This window comes from Myotis daubentonii, chromosome 7, assembly GCF_963259705.1.
Source record: "Myotis daubentonii chromosome 7, mMyoDau2.1, whole genome shotgun sequence".
Taxonomy (NCBI): domain Eukaryota; kingdom Metazoa; phylum Chordata; class Mammalia; order Chiroptera; family Vespertilionidae; genus Myotis; species Myotis daubentonii.
In genome coordinates, this window is record NC_081846.1 from 9,015,038 (window position 1) to 9,025,946 (window position 10,909).

General features: G+C 51.5%; 1 protein-coding gene across 5 annotated transcripts in view; it reads left to right on the top strand.

Annotated features, from left to right (window-relative positions):
• The window catches only part of SPATS2L (spermatogenesis associated serine rich 2 like), a 145,258-nt gene extending 134,349 nt beyond the window's left edge, over nt 1-10,909 (top strand). For all 5 annotated transcript variants that reach the window (XM_059702685.1, XM_059702684.1, XM_059702687.1 and 2 more), the window contains 4 exons: nt 2,049-2,158; nt 4,950-5,052; nt 7,142-7,353; nt 10,009-10,909. In XM_059702685.1, the coding sequence (XP_059558668.1) occupies nt 2,049-2,158; nt 4,950-5,052; nt 7,142-7,353; nt 10,009-10,401 (818 nt within the window). In that variant the 3' untranslated portion in view covers nt 10,402-10,909. The remainder of the gene's footprint in view (nt 1-2,048; nt 2,159-4,949; nt 5,053-7,141; nt 7,354-10,008) is intronic.

The window sequence follows — 10,909 nt, forward strand, 5'->3', positions numbered from 1 at the left end:
TTCCATGCTCCAGACATGAGTCCCGTCCATAGGTTGAATATACTGGCAAACAAATAATCAAAGGTACAAGTCCTAGACGTTGTTAAGTGGCCCCTGTGGAAAGGAACTTCTGTCCTCTCTGCATATTCCTTTTAAGTAGCGGGTTGGTTCATTCATTCAGTCCATTCAACCAACATGTGTGCCAGCCTCGAGGTGTTACGGACGCAAATAACCGCATGCGTAGTCTCTGCAGTGATGGGCGGTGCCTGTTGCAGAAGCCGGGCAGGTGACATTCATCAGCTGACAGGGCAGGGAGGGACCAGGCCCGGTGAGCCCCGAGCTCCGCCTGAAACGGGCAGCAAGTTCTCAGCCCCAGCCAGCTGCTGCCACGGGGAAATGCTCGCCAACCGTGGCCAGAAATTCTAGTTATCTGAAGAAAAGCCAGAGTCCAGCTCTCACACGGACTCTCCTTATTTTCAAATGTGGGCAGTTAATTTCAAAAATTAACTTGTCATGTGCAGACCAAACAAAACATACGTGCTCTGTAGCCAAAAGTGAAAGTGGGTCACCTCTCGCGTCCTCTGGTCTGACTGGGTAACCTGGGACATTGTGCGGGGATACACTGTCTATGGCCAGAGGGGAATTCCCTGTATTCCGCAAGGCCGCCAGGCCTACACCGGCCTCAGCCCAGCTACCCGGCGTATGCGGGAGGCGGGGGAGTCCCAGTGAATAGCAAGAGCATGATTAGAGCAGTTTGGCAGATGGTAAGGCTTTACTTGTAGATTTCTTATTTTATTGACATCTCAGCATAAACAGATAACGTTTCTCTGTCTGTCTGGAGAATGGTTTCTGATGTGCAGGAAGTCTTCTTAACTCTGGACTGCCTCTGAACTTCTTGGGGGGGGGGGGTTTAAGGTGACTGTTTTTGACATTGACGAAGTAAGAACTCTCACAGTGAGAAGTCACATTGTTTGGCTCTGCGTGTGTGCTGTGACTCAGGTCTAAGGAAGCAGTTGACCTTCGTTCAACCTAGAACAGGATGTGTTGTGTGCATAGTATCTTGTGTGGTTAGATGGGCCTCTCCTTTCTTATAACTCAAAATATTTGTCCAGAGGAATGAAGGCATATCCTGTGTGGCTTGAATTAGAGAGCTTCAAGTCTATCTGCTGAAAGATCAGACTTCATATTAAATCTCACCCCATAGGTTTGTGTTCATCGCTTTTGAGTTTCATGATCTTTTGGGAAACACACACGTGTCCACACACACACGCGAACACACAGATTAACTTGTGGGTTACTACATCTACGTGAGCCTCAGTCCATCTGACAGATGTGTGAAATGTGGCACCAGCGAGCTCCCTGGTGTCTTCGCTGTGTGTGCAGATGCTAAGAAGTGCCCACAAATCCAGCTCAAAGGGGCTTTGACTTGCCCTTGAGATGTTTCCATGGAGACACTAAAAACAAAGCCAGGACACTCTGGTCTGGAACCTCCATCTGATTGCAGAATGGAAACATATCTGCAGAGTGTCAAAAGAAAAGGCATTTTTAGCTCACAAAAATCCAATCAAGTGAACCCTTTATGTCATACTCCAGTAACACAGCTGGTTGCCCCGGGTGTATGTAAAGGTTCAGGAAGCTTGATGCTGTTAGAATTTAGCAGGACAGCACACAGAAGAATGAGTTTGGCTTAATGGACTTCTATCTTTGTAATACCATTCAGATAGGATTTTAATACGTGTCCTTTTTTTTGAAATAGCTGTTCTGAGTAACGCACACATTTAAAAGTCCAGATTAAGTCAGTGAGACCAGATGCCAGTGAGGAAAATGAAGAGGACTGTGGGTGTGCAGTGAATCAGAGGGATCGTGTTTGTTTGGATGGGTGGGCGAGGACATCCAGAAACGGGTGGTTGGTGATGAGCACCAACTCGAACCCACCTCGGTGACCAGCTCAGAAAGCAGCCATGGTCCAGCTGAGTGACCACCCTACAGAAGGAGAACTGACTCCAAGAAGTCAGGTCACTTCCTGTGTTTACATCGCTGGCCCTAACGTATTCCCTCTCACTTGGCAGTGGAGATCCTGACTGCTCGGCAGAAGAAGGCAGAAGAACTGAAGAGGCTCACTGACCTGGCCAGTCAGATGGCAGAGATGCAGCTGGCCGAACTCAGGGCAGAGATCAAGGTCAGTTTCCAGCGACCGCAGCCTGGGTCCCGAGCCCTGAGCCCGAGACCCGACCCCATCACGTGTGTGTGGCACCCATAGAGCTGCTCTCTGAGGACCCAGCATCTCACACCCAGCTCCCTTTCCCAAAGCTGAAATTGAGAACAAGAGGCTGAAGAGCCTTCTAATCGCTATATGTCCATATATATGGTTTGAATGGGCATTAATAGGGAGGGAGGTACAAGCTATTTTCTTAGGCAGTGGGGACTGACCTAAATACAATGTATTCAAACATGAATTACAGCTGAGATGGGATGTTATTTTCACCTCATGTAACTTGTGTGTGTGTATATAAACACACCATGTGAACACACTAAGTCTGAACGTAGTGGAACAGTAAGGATTCTAGAGAATACACCGTATGTGGAGACCTCTTCCCTACGTCCTTGCCTAGCTTAGTTGCCCTTTTGTTAAGGGCACCACCCACAAATACGTGTCCACTGGATTTCAGGGGTGAGCAGCAGAAACTGACCCTGGCTAACCTCCAGAACAGGTAAAATGTGAAAGAGCATGAGTGTAGCTCACCAACGCAGCATGGGATCTGAAGACTCGGACTGCTATTAGGCAGAAGCCTGGGCAGCTTGGGTGACTAGGCAGCAGTCATTACCAGACACTCCTCGGGGCACCATCAGCCATTGTGCCCCATTCGATCCAAGTCCCAGAGAGGGACTCTGACCAGCCTCTACTGGGTCACAGCCACCATTGAGCCCAAGAGGTCTGATGGACAGACCGCCCCCCCAAGACTGTGGGTCTTTGAAACCGTGTTGGGGTACAGTTACCAGAAGGAGAAATGGTTACCAGAAAGCAAAAACAAGTATCTACAATAAAATAGGAAGTTGCAACTTATAAGTTTCCCCTTTTCTCTTCTTCCCCAGTATACTAAGCACACACACACGTGCACACCAGCCCCTGACCTACTTCTTGGGAACTAGAGTACTTAGAAGCAACTGGCTTTATAAGTAGGATTGTCTGCCCATCTGGGCATGAAACTGGTTAGGCAAGTGACTCCCAGTCTCCTTGCTTTGGTTGGGCATGGAAAGGAGCAGGAAATAAGGACCCCAAGAGTCCTGGGAGACTATCGGTCTCTTCTTTCTCACCTTCTCTTCTGACCTTGGTTGCTTCCCACCCACTCAGTTGCCATGGCCTCCTAATTCATCTTTGTGCCTCCACCGTCGCCCTCCAGCCTGGCCATCCACCCTCACACGGGAGGTGCAGCCCCAGAGCAAGGTCTGAATTTCCCTCAGAGCAAACTCCACAGCTGGGCTCCAGTGTCTACACATCCAACTTCTCTCTCCCTCTTATTAGAACACTAGAGGCCCAGTGCACGAATTTGTGCACAGGTGGGGTCTGGCTGGCGCCACCCACCCCCCACCCTCCCCCCTGTCAAACTCTCCATAGAGGGGAAAATTTGCATATCAGCCTTTTATTATATAGGATGAAGTGAGGAGTATGAAGTTGCCAGCTTCCTCGTCTGTTGAAACTATTCATCTGCCAAGTTTTGTTTCTGCTTGTCAGAATCCCTCTGAACATAATATGGTTAATAACATGGGCTTTTGGGCTGTAGCAGACTAACTCCTGCAACCTCTGATAAGTTACAGATTCTTAGATCCTCAAGTCCCCTCTCTGTAAAACAGGGATAATAATAGTACTGACTTCATAGCACTGTGACCAGATGAAAATGAGATTATCTGTTAAGAATTTGGCCCATTTTTTTAATGTTCCAGCTCACATGCTTTCCTTACATAACTCCCCTGCCCCTCAGTGGGAAATAATTTCTTCCTTTTATTGTTTTTTTTTTATTTTTTTCTTCTTCTTCCTCTTTTATATTCCTGAAGCATATCCACAGTCACCCAGTGTTGTAGTTGATGGTATCTGTTTCCCTTGCCACGTGGTAAACTCTCTGGTAAACTCCAGGAGGAACTGAGTCATAGCTATTTCTGCATTTCTCACTCTGTCCTCTGCACATAAATCTTCATTTCAAATGAATTGAAAGATAATCTTTTTCCCACTTCCTCTAACAGCACTTGGGATTCTACCAAGACAGGGTTTTCCAATTACTGAAAGCTACTCAGACTTCCTGGTCCCCTAAGAACACAGAGAAGGGTGGCTCGACTGGCGTGGCTCAGGGGTTGAAAACATCAACCTAGGAACCAGAAGGTCACTGGTTCAATTCCTGGTCAGGGCACATGCCCGGGTTGTGGGTTTGATCCCCAGAGTGGGGCGTGCCAGAGGTAGCCGATCAATGATTCTCTCCCATCATTGATGTTTCTATCTCTCTCTCCCTCTCCTTTCTCTCTGAAATCAATAAGAATATTTTTTTAAAAAAAGAGAGAGGAGTGTCTAGGGAAGAATGACATGTCTTCTGTTGAGGCATAGTGATGCCTGAGCAGGCCATCGGCCAAATCAGGAAGATGAGCTCAACCCAAAAACTTACAACAGGACATAAAACACTGCAAGGAGGGTGAGGGGTGCTACAAGGTTCAGGAGATGAGTCCGGACGCTCACTTTGCCTGGATCACCGTTTTGTCTAAGCCCAGGCCGGGGAAAGCCGGGACCCACACGGGTCCCCAGGACAGGAAGGTGATCGTGCTGCAGGCTGGTCAGAGCCAGGTCTGACACGGGTCCTCGCAGCCGGCTCACCCCTGCCTGGCTAACACCGGCCACGGCAGCGGCTGAGCAGAGAGGCGCCTGCGTGAGCTCCCGCCATCTCTGTCGTGTGGCACTAACTCCTGCTCTCCTTTCTTGCCTCCAGCACTTTGTCAGCGAACGTAAATATGATGAAGAGCTCGGGAAAGCGGCCCGATTCTCCTGCGACATTGAACAGCTCAAGGCCCAGATCATGCTCTGTGGGGAAAGTGAGTTGTGCACACCGGCTCAGTGACCCTGTGCCTGTGAGCCCGGCGCTACTTGGAGTTGATGTGTCAGGCGCGGTCCCCAGGGGGCTAAAGCGAGGCCCAACGAGATTTAATGATCTAAGGGCATGACACAAGTCACTGGAAATGTCAGGATCTGAACTCAGCGTCTCCCGATGCCACTGCCCATCAGTAAATCCTCAGGATTTACTGAGCAGAACGGAACAGGTCAACTAGTTTAGACCTTTTGCAAACTTTCCTGAAGCAGAGCCAGATACACTGCCTCTCCCATCCCAGCAGCCTGCTCCGAGGTGGAGACCTGGTCGCCGGGAGCGTCTTCCTGATAAGTCAGGCACAGCGGCCACTGTCCTGAGGGCCCGGCTGGGGGTGCGCTGCTCCGCGTGCCCAAGCCTGTCCCTCGGTTCTGCGCTGAGTGAAGTCTGCAGATAATGAAAGCCTTCAGTGCAGCCATTAGCGTCCATCTTGTTCGCTATCAAGGCTTAATGAGAGCAGTTAATGTGCAGACAAACTGGCTGATCCTTGCCCCTCCTGCAGCCGCCCACGGGGCGGGGGGATGAGCACCGAGGGCAGCCACAGGAGGACAGAGGACCGTGAGGGACGCGGAGCAGCCACAGCCTCAGAGTCAGCAGAGAAATGGGGATTTGGCTGCACTTTTTTTTTTTTTTTTTTTTTTTTGTCAAAGTGAAAATTGCTCTCTTTTTTCTGAGCTTACAAAATATAAGCTTGATCTAAAAGTCACAGGCCCCCTGTTGGAGAGAATAGTTCTCCAAGGCCCCTCCTTCTCAGCTGGGTTGAGAGCCCACAGCTACTGAACCAGCACTGGTCTCCCCTGCGGGGAGTTAGGGCCCCCCTGACACTGAAGCTGGTCAGCACTGAAGTCCCCTGGCTGTTGGCACAGCCCCACCGTGCCACCGCCCCTCTGCTCTGAAACCAATGGACCAGAGCTACATCCCTGTCCTTTCCACTCCGCGTGTTCTCTGATCCCCCCCTGACCCTCTAGAACAGCGGTTCTCAACCTGTGGGTCACGACCCCTTTGGCGGTCGAACGACCCTTTCGCAGGGGTCGCCTAAGACCACCCTGCATATCAGATATTTACATTATGCTCCATAACAGTAGCAACATTACAGGTATGAAGTAGCAACGAAAATAATTTTATGGTTGGGTCACAACATGAGGAACTGTATTTAAAGGGCTAGAAGGTTGAGAACCACTGCTCTAGAAGAACCTGAGGATCAAGTCTGAGCCAGCACAGGTAGCAGAGAAAGTTGCTTCTAAAAGTTAGGGACAATTTGAAGATTCAGGGGTCTCGCTTTCCAGCCTGGCAGGCAAATTCTGGTGACCTGTGCGAGGGCCTCGAAGCGTCACCCTTAGATCGCTTCCCTTGGCCTCGAGCCAGGTCATCACCGAGAAACCATCCCTGATAGGCCTGCATGGACTTGAGTGCTGGGCTTGGTGCAGCCTCGCAGCAGGGCTGGAGAAAAGGGGGTGATGAAAGGCCAGCTCACGCAGCTCTGATGGAGTATAAGATGCCTTGAGGCCTCTTTTGTTCTGGCCCAGGGTCGGGGGATGTGTACAATCCAGGTGACAAAATTCCCGACACCCGTCCTGCTCTCAGAACATTACGGCTCTGATGGGCCAAGTGTCCCTGACCTCCCTCCCCATCTTCTGCGTCTCTGAGACCAACTGGCCAGGGGTCTGAGGACAGCGAGAGTGGGGTTGGCCATGGGAACCAGGAGGCAGGCACAGCTATGGACAGGGCCACGTGGGCACTTCAGGACTTCATTACCCACCTTCCTGTGGTGTTCTTGACCTAAGGAATATTAAAGTTGTGCAGATAGGTCTTATTTCCTACCAACAATTCCCAGCTCGGATGATCATGCTGTAACTGCAGATCAGTGATTCTCACAGAAGGAACTTGGTGGTCCCCGGCCACCAAGGTGCCCTTTCGAATGACCTTTTTACAAATAAAAGCATTTCTTAGTGTTTTTATGAAGCTCCATGTCCTCGTGGGTTTCCGAGGCAGCCGTGGCCATGGTCCAGCCCTTAACGCCTCACACTTTCTCGTTGCAGTTACACATCCAAAGAACAACTATTCGTCCAGAGCCCCCTGCAGCTCCCTGCTGCCGCTGCTGACCGCGCACGCGGCCTCTGGGAAACAGAGCAACTTCACCAGGAAGTCCACTCACAAGCCCTCCGAGGGCAAAGCCGCAAACCCCAAAACGGTCAGCAACCTGCCCAGCACCGCAGACAGCGCTCACCAGGCCACGCCGCCTAACAAGCAGGTACGGGGGCAGGGTGGGGCGGCTCCTGGTTGCCCCAGGTCCCACAGACCCTGGTCCTTGCGGCCAGGAAAAAACCACTCATCCTTAGAGGAAGAAAACAGCAACTGCTGGACACAGAGCTTCCTGGGCCCCACCAGGCCCTCCCACCCCCAGCAGCTCGGCCTGGCCCCGGGGCCTCCACCCTCCTGGCTGGCCCCGGGGCCTCCCCTGGTGCATGCAGTCCGTGTGCCGTAGGGCCTTCCGTGTGGAGGAAGTGCCTGTACATGCCTGACACGTCAGCGAAGAGCCTACGGGAGACGGCTCCCCTCCTCCCTGAGTGCCTCCACCCCCCCCCCACCCCCCCACCCCCGTCCCCAGGACTGGCCCGCAGGTGGAAGGGACTCCTGAAGACGTGGGAACAAGACTCAGAGCCTGGCTTCTGACACCATGGAGGAGGAAATCCGGCATTTGTTTTTTTCAGATTCTTTAATTCCAGCTTATGTTTAGTGTATCAGTAAGAGGCCAAAGGTAGTTCAAACTTGTCTCTCTTCTCTTGGGCCTTCAGTAAAGAGAATGCATTTCAAGGGGCATCATTCACTCTTACCTAGTGTGTCCCCTGAAAACACAGTGTCCAAAGGGCAGTCTTCCTTCTGCCTCTGCGTGTCCTTGAGAAGCGATCGCCTCTTATCACTAGAGAAGGAACGAGAAAGGGGACTGGATGGCACAGAAGCCAGGCATGCTCTAAAGACATTTAACACTCCCAGAATGCTGGTTTCTGACGGGGCCCTGCTGGGTTCGTCGTCTCAGTCTTTAAGAATTCTCATCAATGACACTGACAGGCATTTCTCTGGCCCTGAATGTCTTCGTGAACTTGAACATCGGGCTGGAGCAGGGAGCCTTTCACATATGCACAGCTGTGCGGTCACGACCACATCTGTTTTCCTCCTCGTCTAATACACCTTCCCAGCTTTTGTTCTTTGCTCATTATTAAACCCCCTATGAGAAGTTAAAATGTAGTCTGCATTTCCCTTTCACCGTTTCTTTAGAAAGAGGCCAGGCTAAATGCTATCCACGTAGATACTTTTCAGCTCACTGTTCTTATCGTTTTCAGCAAAACATGGCAGGCGATGGCTCGTTTAAGTTGAAATGTGCTTACATATCTAAGCTAGAACACTGTCTACATACAGGGCAAGAAGGTCCCGTGTTTTAGAGTAACCCTTCCTGGTCCTTCCCGAGCGTGGCCCTCGCTACAGAGCGAGACCAAGGAGATGTGCCTACCCAAAACCTGTACCCTCCCTACTGAAAAGTGCTCCAGCTACTTGAGATCCTGGAATTCTCGTCCCACGTGGCCCGAGCCTGCCTCCCGTTTAGACCATTTCCCTGGATACTTTACCTTGAGAGCAGACCCCGCTACAGTCTGCACACGCCCAGGTCCAAGAGTGGTTGTCTGTGGGGGCGGGGACGAGGCTGAAGTACAGGCTGGAGCCTCCCCCCGCCCCAGTTGTGGGTGCAGGGCCCCTCACAATGAGTGGTGGAGCCAGAGGTAGGAAGACCCAACGTACAGGCAGGTGGGGTGGGGCTGCCTTTGTGCTCTTGCCCGGAGCCCAGAATTATCGGGGGTGGGTCTGCCCTAACCCTCCACCACCCAGTCGCACTGCACCAGTTCAGAACTTTGTGTGCATTTGTAACTCATAAAGGTACACGTTTCAATAATAGAAGTTTGATTTTCAGTAAAAGTCTGCGTTCGTGTAGCAGCCTACCTGTGACTTGCCGGGAGAGAGTCCGCGAAGTGGGAATGGCTTCGCCATTTTCTAACCGAAGACCTGGGCAAGCCCCTTAAATGTACCTCCCTCCTCCATAAAGTGAACAAGTACCAGCAGCTGCCTTACAGGGTGGCTGTGATGATCCATGAGATGGGACCGGCGCACTGAGCTCTTCCTGGCCTCCAGGAATTCCAGTATCTTTCTGTTCAACAGGCACAGACACGCTGGCCCCTGCTCCCTCTCTGCTCATCCCTGTGTTCTTGTCTGCCTGTTGGTCGCACGTGGCGTTTTTCACTGCGGTCCTCCAAAACTTGTTGGCTGACAACTGCAGCGTTTAGGAGAAGAACTAATTACCTCTGTAAAAATACACATCACCATCCCACCAGGATCTACCAGATACACCTCATCCCTGTGTTCACCCAAGATAACATTTCAGAACTAGGGTATTTATTTTGAAATAAAAGGAAAAGAACTGTTTTGGAGCAGAGAAATTACAAGTAGAATTTTCCGTTTTTCTTCATAAATGTAATGAAAATTCATATGCATAGTCTCTACAGCCTGTCCTCAAAATTTCCATCGTAGAGAATCATCATTGCCCTGCTTCTGTGTGGCCTGTGCTTTCTGCCCCGTTTCAAGTTGACTTGGTGTGGCCTGGTTCTTGAATTGCCCATCTTGTACTTTTGTAACCTCTCTCTCTCGACATCGGTCATTTCCTTGGCGTTCCATTTGCAAACAGCGGGTGTTCTCTACGCTCCGGGGGTCTTATCAGCTGGACTCAGATGCATGTTGTCCTGTTCTGGGTGTAAAACAGCTGCCCTGGGGCTTAGAGACGGTCTCCCTGGTCTCTGCCGCTGTCCTCATTGTTTGCTGGCATCTAACACCTACCTCTCTTCTTTTCCTTTTTTTATTGTAGACTACGTCTAATAGCCAAAGACGAAGGTTTAATCCACAGTATCACAACCGGCTCAACGCGTCCGCCAAGCCGCAGGGCGGAGGCAATGAAGCTGACCCAGCGGTGAAGGGCAGCAGCCGCCACGAACACAGGAGACAGCCGCACAACGGCTTCCGCCCCAAAAACAAAGGCGGCGCCAAGAACCCCGAGGCCCCTCTGGGGACAAAGGCCCCGGAGGCCCCTGCCCATCCGGAAAAGCCCCGGCGGAGGCAGCACGCGGCAGACAGCGCGGAGGCCCGGCCTTTCCGGGGCGGCGTCCCCCGGGTGTCGCAGTGCAACCTCTGCCCCACGAGAATAGAAGTCTCCACGGAGGCCGCGGTCCTCTCGGTCCCCGCCGTGACCTTGGTGGCCTGAGCGGGGAGACGGGAAAGCTCTTCTCCCTCCGTTCTGGCTCCCGGCCCGAGGTGCTGACCCAGTTCGCTGCCAAAAGAGAATCCGTCAGAATAGACAGACCCTGTGGGGTGGTGTGGTCCTCTCGTAATCGTTTTTACTAATCCTCATAATCAGCTCTAGCTTGCTTCATCCCTCCCATGGCTTTGCTTGCCCCGTCGATGCTTTTTCTCGTGGAGACGCTGCAGCAGCCCAGCCGGCGCTCCCTCCTTGGTTAGGAAGGTGGGCCCGTGGCTAAGTGGCTCGCGAGCGATCAGGGCCCGGCAGCAGCCGGCCTAGTAGCAGTGGTGTCATCCGTCCGTTGGTCGTGGTTAGAGAGTCGCTGTTGAAACCAGTCTTACCGATCAGACAAACATGATCTGCTGAGGACACATGCGCTTTTGTAGAATTTAACATCTGGTGTTTTTCTGAAATATATATATATATACATATATTGCTTTATTGGAAACAAATTAAAATATGCTGCATTTGA